Source organism: Prionailurus bengalensis, chromosome E4 (assembly GCF_016509475.1).
Source record: "Prionailurus bengalensis isolate Pbe53 chromosome E4, Fcat_Pben_1.1_paternal_pri, whole genome shotgun sequence".
In the NCBI taxonomy this organism is placed as follows: Eukaryota; Metazoa; Chordata; class Mammalia; order Carnivora; family Felidae; genus Prionailurus; species Prionailurus bengalensis.
Genome location: NC_057360.1, coordinates 66,274,723 through 66,293,186, shown reverse-complemented (window position 1 = coordinate 66,293,186; position 18,464 = coordinate 66,274,723). Strand labels below are relative to the sequence as shown.

Below are 18,464 nucleotides of genomic sequence, written 5' to 3'. Positions count from 1 at the left end.
CTTTTGTTAGGCGCCTACTTTCCGCCTGTTTATGTATTTCCAAGGTACGGATTAGAGAGAAGAGCCTGAAGCCATCTTGTCCACAAATGGAAAGTTTTTAATGGAAAAGAAACAAAACCCAAACGCTAGTGAAACAGAAGAGGTCTGTGAGCCAGGGCTCTCTGGGTTTGATCCTGGCTTCCTCACCTAGAAGGCAAGGGCGACGGAGATTACTCTTTTCTGCGAGGTTGCTTCCCTTGTGCTCTGCGATGTAGTGCCCGGGCCGCTGATGGGCCCTTCGCACGACCACTGGGATCTCTCGGGAAAAATTCTGCCAGGTTATGGTCTGACTCTGAATAGAGCCTTAGGTTTTGATACATCAAATTACCTAGGTCCCTAATATATAGTCTTCGTATGTTCCCTAGAAGTTTTCACACCAGAGTTACTATTAATCACGAGGCTGTGTATACCCTCCAGGGATAGTTGGGTGTAAAGAACAGCGAGGAGAGGTTCATCACTGCTAAAATGGTACCAGGGTTAACGGTCAGACTGAGATTACCCTCACCTTGTCACAATTAGATTGTTGGGATCATGCTAGTTCTCAGTCCCTGATGCTCAGAGCTCAGTAGTTTGGTGGTTTTGCCAAGACTGCATCATCGTCTCAGCATAAAATTGAAATAATCATTGTAACCATTCTTAGTTATTTATTTTTTTCTGGTACGCTTCAAATTTGATGTGTGTGGCTTATGAAATATTCCAAATTATCTCTGTGTAGATTAATGACCAAACCCAAGTCTGCAGTCAACTATGTCCTTCCCGTTGGTGACCTACCTTTAGCAGGGAGTGGATTATAAGAGATGCTAACCGAGGAGGTATTTCAGTAAAGATTCTGACACTTGTATTTGATAGTCATTTTGTTAGAGATTCTCATCTCAACATTTCGAACTTTCTTTGTACCGGGCTTGAGGCTAAGTGATCGTTATGCATATTTTATTTAAGGAATACTTCTTTAGTGCTAACCATGCCAGACACTGTTCCAGGTGATTTATGAACATTTAATCCTCATAATAACCTGTAGGTTTTGCCCATTTAAAGGTGAAGAAACGGAGGCACGGGGAGGTTAAGTGGTTGGTTCAAGACCATGTGATTAGTGGGGGGTGGGGTTGGGACACTGCCCCAGGCAAAGGGTCCCAAGGGCTGTGGTCTTCTTACCCCTTACATGAGGGTGCCAATGAATGTAATGGTCATTGTCCATTGTCAAGAAAGGACAAATAAAGCAAGCTCATTCAAGATGCTGTTCCCTCCCACAAACTCAACCCTACATTCTCACAAAAGCAAGAGAGGATTCATTTAAAACTTGAGAGGTCTGGGGAGACAAAGGACAATGAGGTCTTAGTTTGGAAGAGAAAGCAAAGCCCAGAAATGGATTCTGTTCACATCATCTCAGAGTAGGTGTAGGCAAAAGCTCGTCTCTCTTGTTCATTTCTCTTTCTCAACTCTTCGAACATTGAACCTTAAGAGCAGGTAACAGAGATAATCTCACTGCACGGTATCTGGGGTACAATAACACTTCAACTAATGTTGAATGAACAGAAGGAGACATTGGGAAAGAACATGATAACAAAAATGGCAGCCTGCTTATCCCCTGGAGCACATTCTGTCTGTGAGAGGTCATGAGGGTTGGGCATCTTTATAAGGTTTTATATAGCCTTTAGTGCTGTTCCATCTTTGTTGGTGATCTGCTCCCCATTCCTCCAAGTGTTACATCTCCTTCACGCCAGAGTAGATGACGTGGGAGTCCTAGGAGAGATGCACAGGTGAAGGAAGAGAAGGAACACGGTGGAGGGAGGCAAGATGGGGAACTTTCCAGGAGTCTAGCTCACCTTGTTCTCCAGAATTGTCCTTCTGGTGTTTTCTGTGGAGGAAAATATATTACTGAGCTCTTGGGTTTCCACTTAGACCTCATTCCCGGACTTGATGCACCAGAGCACAGGATGGCTGTGCTTAACGTGTAGGTTTCCAGCTCCTTCCGCTCTGATGTAAACTCCATGCCTTAATGTTGTCCCCTCTGAAGTCCAAGACCACCCATGCTCTAAGCCCTCTACCAACCCTTGCTGAACAAAATCCTTCTTCTCTTCGATGCAACTTCTGTGGATTATTGACTTTATTCTGTGAGGGCTCACTTTCCTGTCATCTCTCTATGTTCTTCAGATAACAACCACAGTGGTTCACGCTCCATAGAGAAGGAACCAGAAGACCCAGATAAGGGGGGTGGGGAGATCCTGAGTCACACCAGCTTGAGGGCATGGTGGCTGCTTCTTTCTCCCTTCACTGCAGGTGGGCAGTGTGGGACTGAATCTCCTCCCTGCCCTTGGTCACCCACCAACACCTGCAGGGAAACCGGCTGTGCTGCTTGTGGCCACTGGCTCCTATAGAAGTAGCTGGGAGCACAAAGCCCATGTTTGAAGACTGCAGCTTCAAGGGCACTGTGGCTGCAGCCTGAAGGACATGGCTCTGAACAGCTAAAGAACCGCTGTCTCGATCCTTGCAAGGCTGCCCGTGGCAATGCACATTCTCTAGATTAGGATGATTTGTTCAGTAACACCTTCCATGTCACCTCCACACGGCAGGTCCATTAAAAGAGGCTCTGCAATGACCCTCTTCAGCTGGGACAATTCCCCCTGGGCTTTAGCTACCATACTTCAGGGATCCTCACTCTTCAACCACGTGGATGGAGCTAAAGGGTATTATGCTAAGCGAAATTAGCAGTCAGAGAAAGACAACTATCATAGGACTTCACTCATGTGTGGAATTTAAGATACAGAACAGATGAACATAAGGAAAGAGAAGTAAAATAATATAAAAGCAGGAAGGGGAACAAAACATGAGACTCTTAAATACAGAGAACAAACTGAGGGTTGCTGGAGGGGTTGTGGCTGGGGGGATGGGCTAAACGGGCAAGGGGCGTTAAGGAGGACACTTGTTGGGATGAGTACTGGGTGTTATGTATAAGGGAGGAATCTGGAATCTACTCCTGAAATCAGTATCACACTGTATCGTGACTAACTTGGATATAAGTTAAAAAATAAAGATATAAATAAGTATGTAAAGTCCCCAAAGAAAGATTGAAATTTGAGTAGTTGAGTACTTTCGTTAGTATTAATAATGAAATTTGACTTGTTGAAATGGATAATGGTCATATTATGCTCAACCTTAAAAAAAGAAAATAAAAAAATAAAAGATATTCTCACTCTTACCTGACTTGATTTTTGTATCCCAGATTCTCCCTAATTGTCTGTTCTCAACTGACCATCTGTTTTAGTGTGTGTGTGTGTGTGTGTGTGTGTGTGTGTGTATGTGCGTGTGTGTGTGTGTCTTAATTCAGCTTCTCCACAAGAACCTTCCTGCAAATATCTCTTGCTCCCTCTTGGGTCTGCAGATTTCACATCAAGGGCAAGGATTGTATTAAAGCCTCCACTGCACATCCGGTCCCACTTTCTTGGGAAGATGCATCTGACAAGAACCACTCTGGAGTTTCTCACCTGAGTCTTCTGGTAGCTGGATGCTCCAGACAAAGGAATAAGCCACATCCCCATCTCCAGGGTCCACTGCAGGGAGAAGACAATGGTTCATAGGTGTCCGTGGACAAGGGTTCAAACTTCATATGTGCCTTCCCAGTCCCCTGCTCCGTGACTGTCCTCCCAACCCCAGCATGATTCTGAGGGTCACTTCTTTATTGAGACTGGGCCTCTTGGAGGCAGGGCGTCCAGACCACCCCATGGTTTTCTCCACCTGCTTTATTCCCTCCTGGCCGCAGCTCTGGAGCCTCTTCTAGTGGGGAGACTCACCATTGACATAATCTGGCTGCAGGTCCTCGATGGCTGGGGATGGGCTGGAGGGGATGGACGCCTGAGAATTTGCACTGGGAACATCTCTGAGAGAAAGGAAACTCACTACAAGACAGGTTCCAGGGAAAGAGAGGAGGCAGGCTGGGGAGAGACTGGGGAGAAGCCAGGAAGACACAGCACTCGGCTCTGGTGATTTGGTGGCCCTTTGTCTAGACTCTCGGGGGTGGTCTTTCAGGCGTCACTTCAGGGGGGCAGGCGGAGACAGGCCACATAATCACAATGTCCTTCCCTAACGACTGAGCCAACCAGGCACCCCCACAATGTACTTCTTTAATAAGATGGCCACTCTGATATGGCAAAAATATTCTATTCCTCGTCTTTAGCTTTTTCAAAAGTTATAAGTAAGATAATGATATTGCCCCTGCTTTAATTTTTTTCCCTATAAACTCTCCTTAGAACTTCATCTGCTTCTTTCTTATCAGTTTCTCTCTCTCTCTTTTGTTTATTGTACACATCTTATATTCTCCATGACACAATATGTCCCCTGTGGAAATAAACCTCATTTTATGCATATTTTCACACCTTTAAATATCTAACAAAAACTTGCTCATACATTGTAAGTACTCCATAAATAATCTTGGTTATGTGAATTAAGAAATTCACCTAGAAATATTGAACCCTGGTGTGCCTGGGTGGCTCAGTTGGTTGAGTGTCTCTTAGTTTTGGTTCAGGTCATGATCCCAGGGTTATGTTGGGCTCCACGTTGAGCTTGGAGTATGCTTGAGATTCTGTTTCTCTCTCTCTCTCTCTCTCTCTCTGTCTCCCTCTGCCCCTCCCCTACTCATGCTCACTCTCTCAAAATAAAAAAATTAAACAAGAAATACCAAATCCTATGAAGATAACACCTAGAATTGTGGCCTGAGACAGCACCCTGATGGCAGAAATGTAGTGAATAGACACGGGTGAGTGTCACAGAGAGATACTGTGTAATTTGCACAAGCAGAAGGAGCAGAAAGTATTTAAAATTGTGAATGAGGAAGGTCTCTGGAGTTCCCAGTTTCAATAGGAAAAGTTCTCACCTGAGTGCATTAGTGACAGAGTGTCTTCCTGAAAATCAGATGAAGGAACATTCATTTTAGAGGAGGAGGCTTTAGCTCTTAAAACTCTCACCCAACTTAATCACATGTTGTTACCGGCAGGATGTAGGACACAGAGTAGGGATACAGTTATATTGTGTCCTGATAACTACTTGTTCCCTCCGACGTGGTCAGTTGGACAATCCATTCTTTTTTCCCCACTGATTTGACATACCACTTCAGACGGCAAACCCCACGGGCATGGGTCACTGTTTCTGGATTTTTTTATTGCTGTTTTGATTGTTGCAAAAATATATGTTAACTGCTGGTGACTTTACTGCTTTCCTTATTTGGACTTTGAGGGTTCTCACTTTTTAGATGTTCTGATATTAGCAACTCAAGTCTAAAGCAGTGGTCTTGGGGTAAGGCTTGATGTTGACATTCATAGGACCCAATGGGCCCTCCTTTGCACCGTTTAGCTTTTCAGGGAGATGTGGAGCAAGAAACATGGCGTCTCAGCATGGAAGTATGGGCTGTGTCGCCAGAGGGAGTCTTTACAGTGGTCAAGAAACTCTTTGCCGGTCCTTCACCTAAGAGTTGAGGGGACAAGTCCACATGGATGGGAGCAGGGACCACTACAAGGGACACAGTTAGTCTCAAGAGTTGCATTGCACTTGGGGGTATGCCCACTGTGCCTCCCATCAAACATTTGTAATCCCACCCAGAGCCCTTCTGGTTTAGGTGCAGCTCAGCAATCATGAAAAACCTCGCCTGGTAATACAGCCAGCGCGCCAACTTTATCAGGATTTCAGGAGACAGTGTTGGAAGGCTAACCTAAGTGTATTCTCCAAAGACAATGAGGAACTAATTTATTTTCTTCAAGGAAAGGAAGAATGACCTCAGGATTTTCTACCAAGCCAAACAGTCACTCAACCATAAGGCAAGGCACACATATCTTCAAACAGTATGAAATCAGGGTGTGTGAGCCTAGCAACTCCTTACTGAATACATTATTTTAAAAATGGATTTAAAATGGACTTCTTAAGCACTTTTGAATATTAACAAAAGTCGATGAAATCTTGGCTTCCAAAGAAAACTTCAAAAATAGTCTATAAAGTGAGTATGATATCAACAATCTTAGATCTTAGTGGAGCAGATAATTCACAACAAAACCATGAAGAAACCTGGATGTGTCTATAACTTGTACATTTAAGGGAATTAAGTCTTAAGCTGCTGAGTGCATGGATAAATATATAAGACGGAGGAAAGCAAATACATTAAATATCCGATTTGTTCTAAAGAATAGGACCAATGGGAAAAATGCTGCAACTAAGAAAAGCAGAAATTTCAGATTTAGAAAGCAAACTGGTAGATGAAATAAATGATTCTAGGAGCTTCACTTTGCAATCCAGAGGATGGATACGCTGTGCCATTCAAGAACGTGAACGAGAAAGAACGGAGGACTGAGCGCCGCCACGGGAAGCGAGAAGAATCACAGGGAAGTGCAGGACTTCACTCAGTTCCAAGGGAGGAAATTTGGAACGCTGGGTAAAACAGGTACTTTTCTAGGAAAAGTCCCCAGAAGATAAAGGAAATGTGAACAGAATGTGGTGTCAAGATGGGGTGTGTTCTGCTGCATTAACAAGCGAGGCTCGACTTGTGGGGGATTTGCGTTTGCAAATTTCCCATTTGTGCTGCAGACCTGTCAGAAGTCTGCTGGTGGGGGAGTGTCTGTCACCACAGTCACTCAGGGATTGAGGCTGCCAGAGGCCACTCCAGCCGGAGACACTGTCCGCTCAGCATGTGTGTGCCTGGCCACTGGCACACGGGAAGGAGAAGGGGCATCAGCACCTCACTCGTAAATACTTCTGACAGGAAACAACATGTACCACTTCTGCGGACATGTCTCTGGCCACATGGAACTTCAAGGAGACAGGGAAACACAGACTGTCCACATGCCCGGAAGCAAAGGAGGGCTGGGTGAACATTAGCAGCGTCTCTCACAAGATTGGTTACAAGAGCAGAAACAGAGAAAGTTCCAGAAGACCTGCTCCCCCAAAGCCCCACCAGGCGAAGGTTCCATAGGGGAGCACGTAGACTCTTTAAAAAACAGATAATTAGACTTCTATGTAAACTATTCCAGAACATACAAAACATATAAAAAGTAGGACAACGTTGAGCTTCCTTTTGCAAAAATGGAATAACGTGGAGTACAAAACCCGGAAAAGATCAGGATAGCAACAAAGCTGGCAAATGTCACACATTACCATCAAGGAAGAAAACTTCAAAAGAATGCTGCTTTCTTAAAAATGCACCATCAAAATTGGGTTTTTATCAGGAATCCAAAGATGAGTCAACATTAAGTATTCTGGTATAATTTAATTAGTTGATTTAATGGATGAAAGAGAAAGATTATATTATTATCTTCACAGGTACTAACAAGGTATTAGAAAAAATTAAAAGTTGTTTCTGAGAAGTAGTCTTGATAAAATAAGAAAACTGGAACTTCTCTAGAAGGAGTATTTGAATATAGTATATAGCAGAGAAATACTAGAAAAATTTCCCTCAAAAACAAGGGCTAGACAAGCGCATCCACATAACATAACATTTCAGAGGCCCTTGGGCATATAATTAGATGTGAAAAATAAATTGCTTAAAAATTGGAAAATAGAAAGTAAATGTTTTATTGCTTTCTAGATTGTTTCTATATTTAAAAAAAATCAATACTATATTGGTGTGTAACTTGAAAGAGTGGGAGAATTCAACAGTGGATGAATTAGAAATTATTTTAGAAAAACAACCTCCCTCTTCATAGACATATTTTTATCAGTTAAAAACCATAGTGAAAGAAAAAACAATATTACAATTCCTTAGTCTTAGATGGTCTGTTTAAAAATATAACTTCCGCTGAACTTGAAAAAACTGAGCTACATTTTCACCATCTGGGAAAGGAATGACTGATGACTTTCCAAAGTTTCTCTCACTCGGTGGTAGTTGATAGGTCTAAGGGAACATTTTGTAGGAGCTTAAAAAGCTTATCTTGCGACTCTGTTGTCTCCCATGCTTGTCCTGTATCTTACAGATTAATAAATGACACCTCAGGATGTCTGGGTGGCTCACTCGATGAAGCGTCTGACTTCAGCTCAGGTCATGATCTCACAGCTTGTGAGTTTGAGCCCCACATCGGGCTCTGTGCTGACAGCTCAGAGCCTGGAGCCTGCTTCGGATTCTGTGTCTCCCTCTCTCTCTCTCTGCCCCTCCCCTGCTCTCTCTCTCTCTCTCAAAAATAAAATAAATATTTTTTAAAATTTTAAAGAAAAAAATGACACCGCTGGAGCTGGGGAAACTTGCAAGAGGAGAATTGTTCAGGTCAAGAGTCTCTACGTGCAGGCTTGAGGCTTTCTGGCCAGGCCAGTGTGGACACTGGATCTTAGCTCTGCCCTCTACTGGATGTGAGCACCTCGGCCCACTCAACTTCCCCAAGACTGTTAAACCTGGACCATGATGCACACTTCCAAATGATTTTTTTATAATTACACATAATATGTGTAAGCTCGTCATACGTAACAGATGCAATAATTGGTCATTGGTAACGTGTTTTGGCTAGCAGTATGCTGGTAGGGATCAGTATGAGCTACCCCTTCGAAGAGTTTCCTAAATTCTTGGTCTTAAAAATAATGTTACAAAGATAATGCACGGTCGTGCTAACACGGCAGCGGCTTTATGGGAGTGTTGGTTATGGAAGAAGGTGTCTCGTGCTTCTAGGGACGGTGGAGGAAACGGAACTGGCCTTTTTTTCTGAGAACTGGAGATATTGGACAAAATCCTGGCGGAAGTCTATGTACTGGTGTTGAAGAGGGGACAGGACAGGGAAGAACCTCCCAGGCCAGGTCGGAGAGGGGAGACGCTCCCGGAGAGAGGCCTAGGTCTGGAACTGCTGGCCCCCCATGGCACTTGCTTCCAGAAGTCTGGTGGGAGGAAGGCAGGGACTGGCATCGTGGTGATTCGTGTGGAAATCTAAAAAACACGGCTGCGAGTTCTTTAACATTTAGAGCTGTCTTTGGAGTGGAGACTGTGCCCTCTCCCCTTGCATCTGGGCAAGTGTTAGGTAGGGGACCTGATGAGATTGTGGTGAACGTGCGTGACACTGTGGGCTGAAATTAGTTGGAAAAAGACATTGCAGACTCACTACCACACTTGCTATTGAAGCAGAAGCCACCATGTAAAACTGTGATGCGTAAAAAGAATTGACAAGATTTGGGGAGCTTCCTTCCTTCCTTCCTTCCTTCCTTCCTTCCTTCCTTCCTCCTTCTTCCTTTCCTCCCTCCCTCCCTTCCTCTCTCCCTCCCTTCCTCCCTTCCTTCCTTCTTCCTCCCTCCCTCCCTCCTTTCTTTTTTTCTTTCCCCTTCTCTCTCTCTCTCTTTCCTTCCTAATTTCTTAATTTCTCAATTCTCCTTTCCTGTCCAATCTCTATCAGTAATGGAAAAGTTCACAGCAATAAAGGACAATGAAAACAAATGGTAGATGACCAACCCCGTGTCTTGTGGAACCTGCAGTAAAACAGCAGAGCAGCAGCAACACAAGCAGGGACACCCAGCAGCCCGAGAGCTCTGTCTGTGACCTGTTCTTCTCTGTAGCTGCTGGTCCCTGAGGGAAGAGACCAGCGCGTCAGCCTCAGAGGGTAAAGGCTGGAATCCCCATCAATACTATGCAGGAATGGTGGTCACGCAACGTTATCTAAGTGTAATGTGCACTTTCCAGGTTAGTGTGGAGAAAAAGAGGCGGCCAGGCACCGAGACCACCTTCTCCAACCTCCCGCCACCTAGACCTCCACCTACCTTCCGAAACCCCAATATGGTACCAAGGAAGATGGATGGGGCAGAGTCACACTGGTCATAATGCTCCTGTATCCAGGGACCATCAACCCACCTGAGAGGCTGAGTGGCACCACCTCACTGCGCCGGGCCCCGAGACCATTGTCGGCCTCGCAGGAGTAGTTTCCAGAATGTTCTGCGGTCAGAGACAGGTTGAAGGACGCTCCTCCTCCAGAGGGGGCTGAGCTGTTCCCCAGGGGGACGTCCTTGTAATAAAACCGGTACAGGATGGGGGGAGAGCCCCTCTGGGCCTCGCAGCGAAGCTCTACCACGTCCCCCTCCACGGCCTGGGCCCTGGGTGCTGTGATGGATAGGACTGGGCAGGACACTGGGACTGAGGGAGACAGGGAGCCGTGGACAGGGTTTGTGAGGACGTGGCGGACACAGACCCCCAGACTAGGACCTCAGCAATGGGCCTGGCCTCTCCGACCCTCAACAACGTCTTTAAGAATTTGGGAGAATATCAATTCTGGGGAAGTATCTGGAGACACATGGTCATGTGTAATTCTCAGCGTGTGTTTTTCTAATGCCAGTCCAGCCCCCTTTGTAATTCCCTTCTAGGAAAAGAAAGACATCCACAGTTTAACTTGCAAGGGTAACCCATCCTTCCATTGCTGTTGGTGTTGCATAGCACCGACCCCTGGACCCTCCAGCCCCTTCCTCGGGACCCCCAGGACTGTGGCCTTGGCTCTGGGGTTTCTGTCTGGGCTGAATCAGAGCGCAACTCACTTCTCACAAGGATACTCAGCACCTTGCTCTGGATGGGGCCATGGCCGTTGTCCGCTCTGCAGTAATAACGGCCAGCATCGCGCTCCTGCACAGCTGGGACCTCCAGCTCCACCGACAGGGAACGCTGGGTCTTCTTCCCCACGCTGGTTCCTGTGGCCTCTCTGTGCCAGGAAAATGTGATGTTTCCTGTGCCTTCGGTCACCGAGCAGAGCAGGACCAGGTTCCTTCCTTCGATCACCTGGCCCCTGGGGGCCCGCATCTCTAAGCTTATGTTAGAGACAGGCACTCCTAGACGGACAGAAGATGGCAGGTGAGAACCTGACCGCAGAGGACTCTGGGACCAGGTGGTCCAAGAAGTGGGTGCACGGGCATTGTCCCCGTAATCCACTGTAAGTACAGAAAGGTGGGGGGTCCGCAGCGAGTGCCCTTGAAGAATGTGGATAAGACACTGCATGCCCCAACCCCAATCCCACCTAATTTCAGGGCGTCACTAAAGAACATGTCATCTGCTCCACGAGACAGGAAGTATTTCTGGGGGGGGTGGGGGGAGGAGTCGCTGTCCAGACCAATGCGTTGAGCACAGAGTGAGGGCGTCCCGGTAGCATCAGTCCTACCTTGGACGAGACACTGCTCCCACTAACAATATCTGTGACCATTCCTTCATTATTCCCAATTTCAAGGCTCAACATGAATTACCACCCCTCCTCTGACTGCTTAGTTCACTCTGATTTCTGCTTCCTCTGATGCTTTGCTTAGCCGCCCGCACTGGAGCACCGTGGTGCCTTCTAATAAACCAGCTTGGGTTGAAAGCCAGCATGGGGCTGTAGGCAGAGCCACTGTGGAGCAGGTGCCCAGCCCGCTGCTAGATGCAAAGGCACCCAGGGATCATTGAAGGCATGACTGATGGACATTACTTTAATAAAGAAGAGAGAGATTATAAGGAGTGTTTAAAAGAGAAGAAGAAAAAAGCCCCAAATGGAGTATTTGTCCTTCACTGACGGCCAACTGAGACTTAATTATGGTTTCAGCCAATCCTAGGGATGTGACCTTCTAATTTTTTTTTTAAGTTTCTGTATTTTGAGAGAGACAGAGAGAGTGCAAGCGAGGGGAGGGGCAGAGAAAGAGGGAGAATCCCAAGCAGGCTCCACACCATCAGTGCAGAGCCCATGGGGGGCTCGAACTCACAAGACCGTGAGATCATGACCTGAGCCGAAATCAAGAGTCAGACGCTTAACCCGCCGAGGCCCCCAGGTGCCCTGGCAATGTGACCTTCTAAAAGTCAGTCTGAAATTCCTGGATCCACACGAGGTCATCTGCATGATAAAACGAAAACCGAAAACCAGAGAAACCCCTGCAGTTTCCTCCCCACAAAGATGTCCGGGACCTGCAAGGATGCTTTTTAAATTTTCTCATCCCTCCCTGGCCCCACCTCCTGCCTCTAAAAACCTTCCGCTTTGCGCATCTCTGAGCGTCTCTCCACAGGCTGGCTGGGGTCCAGCTGACTCACAAATGGCTTGATAAAGCCAATTCGGTCTTCGCATTTGCTCCATTGGATTCCGTTTTTCAACGGGGGCTTTGTCCGATTGTTATTTTTACGAAATGCCCATTTTCTAGCCCAGTTCCCCCTTTCCAGAGGGACAGGAGCTGCACAAGCTCCCGAAAGACTAGGCGTCTGGAGAGGGGCTGAAGGGCCCCTGTCCCCCGGTGCTCAGACCCACTCCCACTTACTGTGTACGTGAATCTGCAACTGCAGGCTCTGTTTTCTGACACTGGGAGTCGCTGTCTCTGCCTCGCACCAGTAGGACCCTGAGTCTCCACTCCACATGGCAGGGACCCTGAGCTCTGGGGAGCTGCTCCAGCCGGACCCCAGGGCTCTACCATCTCTGAAGAAGCAAAATCGGAGCTGGGCATCTGACCTCTGTGGAGAAAGCTTGGTCTCACAGGTCAGCGTCACCGGGTTCCCCTCGATGGCCCGGGACGGGCTGACTGTGAGCACAGGGCGTGGAAATAGCTCTGGAAAGAAGGGTCACAGTGAGGTCGAAGGTTCCTGCTGAAAAGCCACCCCAGCAAACAAGACATTCAGACCAGCCGTGTCACCCAACACATGGTCTCCCTTCCTGCTGTCGGACTACAAGACTCGGGTTCCCCTCTGGTCGGCGTGCGGGGGTGGGGCGGGGGGTCAGATGCCCCTCCCAGGACCTGCCCTGCTCTGTCTGCTACCCTTCCGTCCAGCCCCTGTCCCGCAGGAGGGAAGACTGTACCTTGAACTTCAATCCTTACACTTCTTGAGGTTTTTTCCTTTTGGAAAGGAAAGAGAGGCCAATCAGGAGCAACAGCACAGTGATAAGTGCCACTGTCACTCAAAACTGCTCTTTGGATAGAAAAGTTGGAGAGTTCACTTGAAAGCTGTAACTCTTCTCCGTCCTTGTAATATGACACCCTCTTGACTTTCCACCAGTTGTTTTTCTTCTGGCATGTCAGATCTATTCTGTCTCCTTCAAAGACGGCAGAGGGAGCCACGAGGGTCAGCCAGTCTGCAAGAGAAGGGGTGAGGGGGACGCAGATGTTGACCTGTCTCTTTGCTGTTGGGCAGCGAGAGGGTGTGCGTGTGGCCCCTTCCCCTTTCGGCAGGATGGAGGTTCCGACCCACGCCTTAATTACTCGGGGCCGCCTCCTATTTTTGTCCTGAGGGGGTCTCTGAGTCAGCTTGGGCTGCTGTAGCAAAATACTATGCGCTGGGTGTCTTCTCGATGACAGGCATTTCTTTCTCCCGGTTCGGGAGCCTAAAAGTCCAGGACCAAGGTGCCGGCGCAGCTGGGTTCTGGTGGGGTCCCTCTTCCAGGCTGTAGACTGCTGACTTCTTGTGTGTTTGCACGCGCAGCTCTCCGGCCTCTTTTTCTGAAGGCACTAATCCCATCACGAGGACCCCGCCTCCATGACCTCATGACCTCATGACCTCCCAAGGGCCCCCCCCCCCACATACCATCCGCTGGGGATTAGGGTTTCAGCAATGCGATTTAGGGGGTGGGGACTCAAACATTCAGCCCATTGCAGGGGTTTCAGCGTAAACTTCTTTTTCTACGTGGATGCAGGAGTGTGCCGCCGGTGCTTCTCCTGCCCGGCTCTGTCTATTGGTGATGTCACCCGGGGGACCACTGTCCTCAGGGGACACTTTGCTTTCCTGCCCCCTCTGCTTTTATCCAGCCTTTAAGGGCCCCGCACTGTGCTCTGAATTCACATTCTGCCCCGTCTTGCCGGAGGAAACCGCCAGGGGGCCCAGATCACTGGGGAGTCAACCGGCTATTGGAATGGGATCCAGTGTCTCAGTCCTCAGAAATTGCCCCCTTGAGCATTTTCCAGAAAATTCCCCCATCCCTTCAATGAGTAATAAGGTGGAGCTGACCTTTAATCCAAGGGTCAGCTCTTAGGTGACTGACTTTTACGAGAAAAAAAGTCATTGCCAAAAATAAGCGTCCCCTGGGGCCGTTTCTCCGTACCAGACCGCGTTCAGCGTCTGGGACATTTGCATTATATTTTAGGGTTTGTAGTTGAGGATTCCGACCTCCAGGTGAGAAACTAAGCTATATCTCGACACAAATCTTCTAACACTGTTCAACTGTAGCAGGACTGGCAGAATCTGGAGGTGCAGTGGAAGGAGGCAGAATTCGGTCACGTAAGAGACGAAGCGTCTCCTAAAACGCGGAACCAGAACCCGAGCCCTTTCACGGGAGTTTGATGAAATTTGGATGACGTGTGACTGGCTGTCCACTCGGAGAACCAGATTTACCTGTTGGGCACTGGGGGACAATCTGGGTTATAAAACGTGGAGTTAGAAGGGCAGACGAGGTGGGTTGCGGAGACAATTAGATTAATTGGAGATGTTTGCCTTCCTGCAGTGACGGGGATTGGATCCCCTGGGGACTCGGCTGTGGGACTTATAATCAAGCTGATTTTTTTTTTTAATTTTTTTTTTTTTCCAACGTTTATTTATTTTTGGGACAGAGAGAGACAGAGCATGAACGGGGGAGGGGCAGAGAGAGAGAGGGAGACACAGAATCGGAAGCAGGCTCCAGGCTCTGAGCCATCAGCCCAGAGCCTGACGCGGGGCTCCAACTCCCGGACCGCGAGATCGTGACCTGGCTGAAGTCGGACGCCCAACCGACTGCGCCACCCAGGCGCCCCTCAAGCTGATTTTTAAACCACGGGTACAGACTTCATCCAGAAACTGGAAGAATTCCCCGGGGAGAATGCTGTCGGGGGAAGACAGACGAGAGTCTGTCATCCCAGGACGGTTCCTTGGGGCCCCGAGAGCCCCTTCCACCGGTGGTGGCCCCGGCCAGAGAAGCATGATGGCACAAGACCGTCCGACCACGCAGACGCTCTTAGCCAGAGCTGTGAGGACCTCCAGCCGGACCTTGTGGAGGAGCCGGGGTCCCAGGGCCTGGAGAACCATCCTCCCACATGGGCCCGTGTCCAGCCTGCACATTTCCACACGCCTCCCTCCCTGCGGGCTGTGGCCACACCGCGGACGTGGGCCCGGGCAGGCCGGGCACACCCTCCTCACCCAGCCAAGCAGAGCAGCCACGGGGCAGGCTGTCCCAGGGGAACAGTGACACCGGAACGTCTCCGAGGCCTCTCCTTGTCCCACTCTGCAGGACCTCGTGGGACCCAGACCCCGAGAACAACAGGCCAGAGGTGACTCACCTGATTTTCCATCGACTGGAGCTGTGGGGACATCAGAAACCTGAGGTTAGCCCCGAGCGTTTGCCCCCACAATTTAGAAATCTATTATCACTCTGCTAGAGTGCCACCAAAGTTCCCATCACTCCCTTTTCTGTCCTCTACTCCATTATCACCAGCAATCCCACCCCTCCAACCTCAACTGCCCCCCCCCCCCCCCGCTCGTGTCACATCCACAAGGCAGGTGCAAACCCATCCCTGGACCGAAGGGACCACCCGAGGCACGTCCCAGGGATGGACGCTGGGTATCCTTTTCCTTGTCCTTCCCCCGTCCCCGTCGACCACCTCCACACCCGGTGTGTCGACTGCACCACGACACGGCATCCCGAGTCACCAAGAGTCCGTAGGGAAACACACCCAGTCAGAGTAGTGTGAGCCCTGAAAGTCGGGGGTTTTCTGTTGCGTAAAGCCCGACCTTGTGCCTGACTTAAGCTTTGATGCTAAGGCACCCATTTCAAAGACAGTGATGGCCACAAGCTGCAGGCCAAGAGCCGGTCCCCTCCCCACTCTGAGTCTCTTCTGTTCTAGGGGTCTCGGTTGATTTCCGTAACTGACCATGTGGGCCCCTTGGTTTATTGTCTTCTCATGCTTCAAATTCCCACTCATTTGTTTTAATTCTCCAACAAAGAGTGAGCCTCCACCCCAGGACGAGCAGAACCCCGGACCCAGGCTCTGTCTCTCCCCTCCACCTTGCTGTGCGGTCCCGGGGTGCCGTGGAACTGCCCGGCCCTGGAAGTAATAAACCTGTCGTTTTTTCAAAGCTTCCTGACCATTTATGCCGAAGGGCATCTTGCCGTCTTAATAAGACCCACGAGGGCTGGACCGGCCACAACCTCGCTTACCGACAGGCGGAGAGCAGCACACAGTTTTGAAAGCCGAACCCACCTTGAGCAGATTCCCTTTCCCTGGCCACGTTTTATGTGAGAGTCCTTTTACTCATTAACAAATGTTAGCGCCTCCTGAATGTGGAGAAAGGACTCTTGTTTCCCTGGTAGCGGACGGCTAACGGAGGGGCCTCAGCAAAGAGGGTCCACGCATCTCTGAACCCAGTCTTGGAGAGATGTGTGCGAGTGGTTCTCAGGGAGGAGTAGTAAATGTTGAAATTATGAAAACTGGATTCAGGAGAACATATCACTAATTACTAATTATCTAAGATCATAAGCCTTGAACACTAAGGGCGAGGATGCGTGACCGTCTGACTTTCCCCTCGGACTCTGCTATCTAAGCTGCAAGCACAGACCTGAGCATTTCCACTGATCCCCGGGCTCTGATAAACCCTGAGGGCGTCCAGGGGCTGGAGACCCCATCAGCTGCCACCTCAGTCCTGATGCACATTATGGGACTCACCCAAGATGACCAGCAGTGGCCACAGCAGCATGAGGACCCGGGTCAGCTGTCCGAGAAGAGAAGTCCCTTTGGGCACCCGCTGGAGTCTGTGTGCAGGGAATGGAAACGCTTTCAAAGTAAGTTGTATGCAATTAGCAAAAAAAGGAAGTAGAAGGGCTTGTCAGTGTCTGACCGCTGTCTTCCTTCCTACAGGCGCTGAGTCAATGCAGATGGTCCCTCTAGATGCAAAGAAACTCCTCCACCTGATGCTGATGACAGTTACACTTAACTTCTGTCTGCTGGTGCCTTGGACGTGGCTGTAAGTGCTTTATGCTCACAGAGTTATTTGGTGCCCTGAGCAAGCTTCTGAAGTGCACACTATCCCTGTTACCTGACTGGGGAAACTGAGGCACCAGAGAAGGCAAGCAATTGACCAAGATCAGCATGGCCACTTTCCAGGAGCGACAGCTGGGAGTCAAACTCAGGAGGGCCCATTCCACAGTCTGGCTCTCAAACGCTGTCACATCTCACTGTGACACCATGCTTCTCAATGATCCTTAGGATAGTAGGGCCATTTCTGCAGCCACGCGGGGTTCTCGGGCGAAGAGTTTTTCAGCCTTCCGGAACGGGACGTTGCTAAGATTCAAACCGCTTGTCCTGGTATCATTGAAAACGTTGTCTTCTTCCGTATTTCTAGTCCATACTGCTCCCGATGCAGCCACACCCTCCAGGGCACGCATCCCCAAAGCCGGTTGTCACTCCCATTCTCATCAGATGTGGTCCCCACAGGTGTTGTGTGTAACAGCCCCCTTGGACAGGCTGGACAGGCAGGTGTACGTTGCCTTTTTGGACTATATGTAGCCTGAAACTTTAAATCACAAAATCATAGCTGTTTGTAACCTGTGGGCTGACTGACAGTGAAGCGATCATAGGCTCAACGTCCTCTGTTCAGGTGAATATTCACCATTGTCACTCACCATAAACGTCATCTGTTCAGGTGAATACTCAACATTATCACTCACCACAAACACAGTTTCCCTTTGGGACACGTTGGTGTCGTATGTGATGTCATACGTCGTATCATCAAAGCTTTGCTTATAGCAGTGGAAAAAAAGTGCTGAAAACGCCCAAAAAGGCAAGTAAAAAAAATAAATTATATGTCCGTGTACTACCAAGCAGCCACTAAAATGATTTTGTACAATATTGAATAGCAATAAAAGTCATTCATGATATACTGGTAAGGAAAAAGGGCTGCTGAGCGCAATTTACTTGCACATTATCATCCCCTCATTTGTCCAGTAAAAATGTGTGCGACAATAAACACCAAATGTTGGTATAATCGTATTTGAATAATGTAATTAAAGGTGGCTTTTATCCTCCACATTTTGCTTATCAGTGTGTTCTAGTATTCTTATATAATATATAGATTATAATTTATATTCTACATATATAGAATATAATTAGAATATAATATGGAATATAATATAGATTATGTTATTATATATTATTATTTAGTATATAGAACATATAGAACATTATATATAGAATATTATGATATATAATATATTACTATATATTCTATATATTTACAGAATATAATTTATAGAATAATATATATTCTATATTCTATATAATAAATATTCTAGTATATATATATAAAACATTATATGTTCTAGTCTTCTATATATCTAGTGTTCTAGTATTCTTATATAATATATATAAGCATATGTTTATTTTACATTATGCATTAATGATATGTTAATACATATTATAATTATGTAATGTGTAATTCCAATATATAACATTTATTTTAGATAATATACATTAAAATAAATGTTATATGTTATAATATATAATAAAGCAGGTAAACATTATATAGTTAATATATATCA

The 18,464-nt window shown here is 47.6% G+C and overlaps 1 protein-coding gene across 1 annotated transcript; it reads right to left on the bottom strand.

The window, feature by feature from the left end:
* Positions 1-1,313: 1,313 nt before the first annotated feature.
* Positions 1,314-17,174, bottom strand: LOC122475622 (Fc receptor-like protein 2). Its single transcript, XM_043567590.1, has 12 exons — positions 16,594-17,174; positions 15,211-15,231; positions 12,768-13,040; positions 12,235-12,519; positions 10,507-10,794; positions 9,833-10,111; positions 9,437-9,550; positions 4,907-4,934; positions 3,828-3,913; positions 3,522-3,587; positions 1,863-1,894; positions 1,314-1,779 (listed from the first exon to the last, which is right to left on the bottom strand). Exons 1-12 carry the CDS (start codon positions 16,622-16,624, stop codon positions 1,741-1,743), a joined length of 1,542 nt encoding a protein of 513 aa, XP_043423525.1. The 5' UTR covers positions 16,625-17,174; the 3' UTR covers positions 1,314-1,740.
* Positions 17,175-18,464: the final 1,290 nt, after the last annotated feature.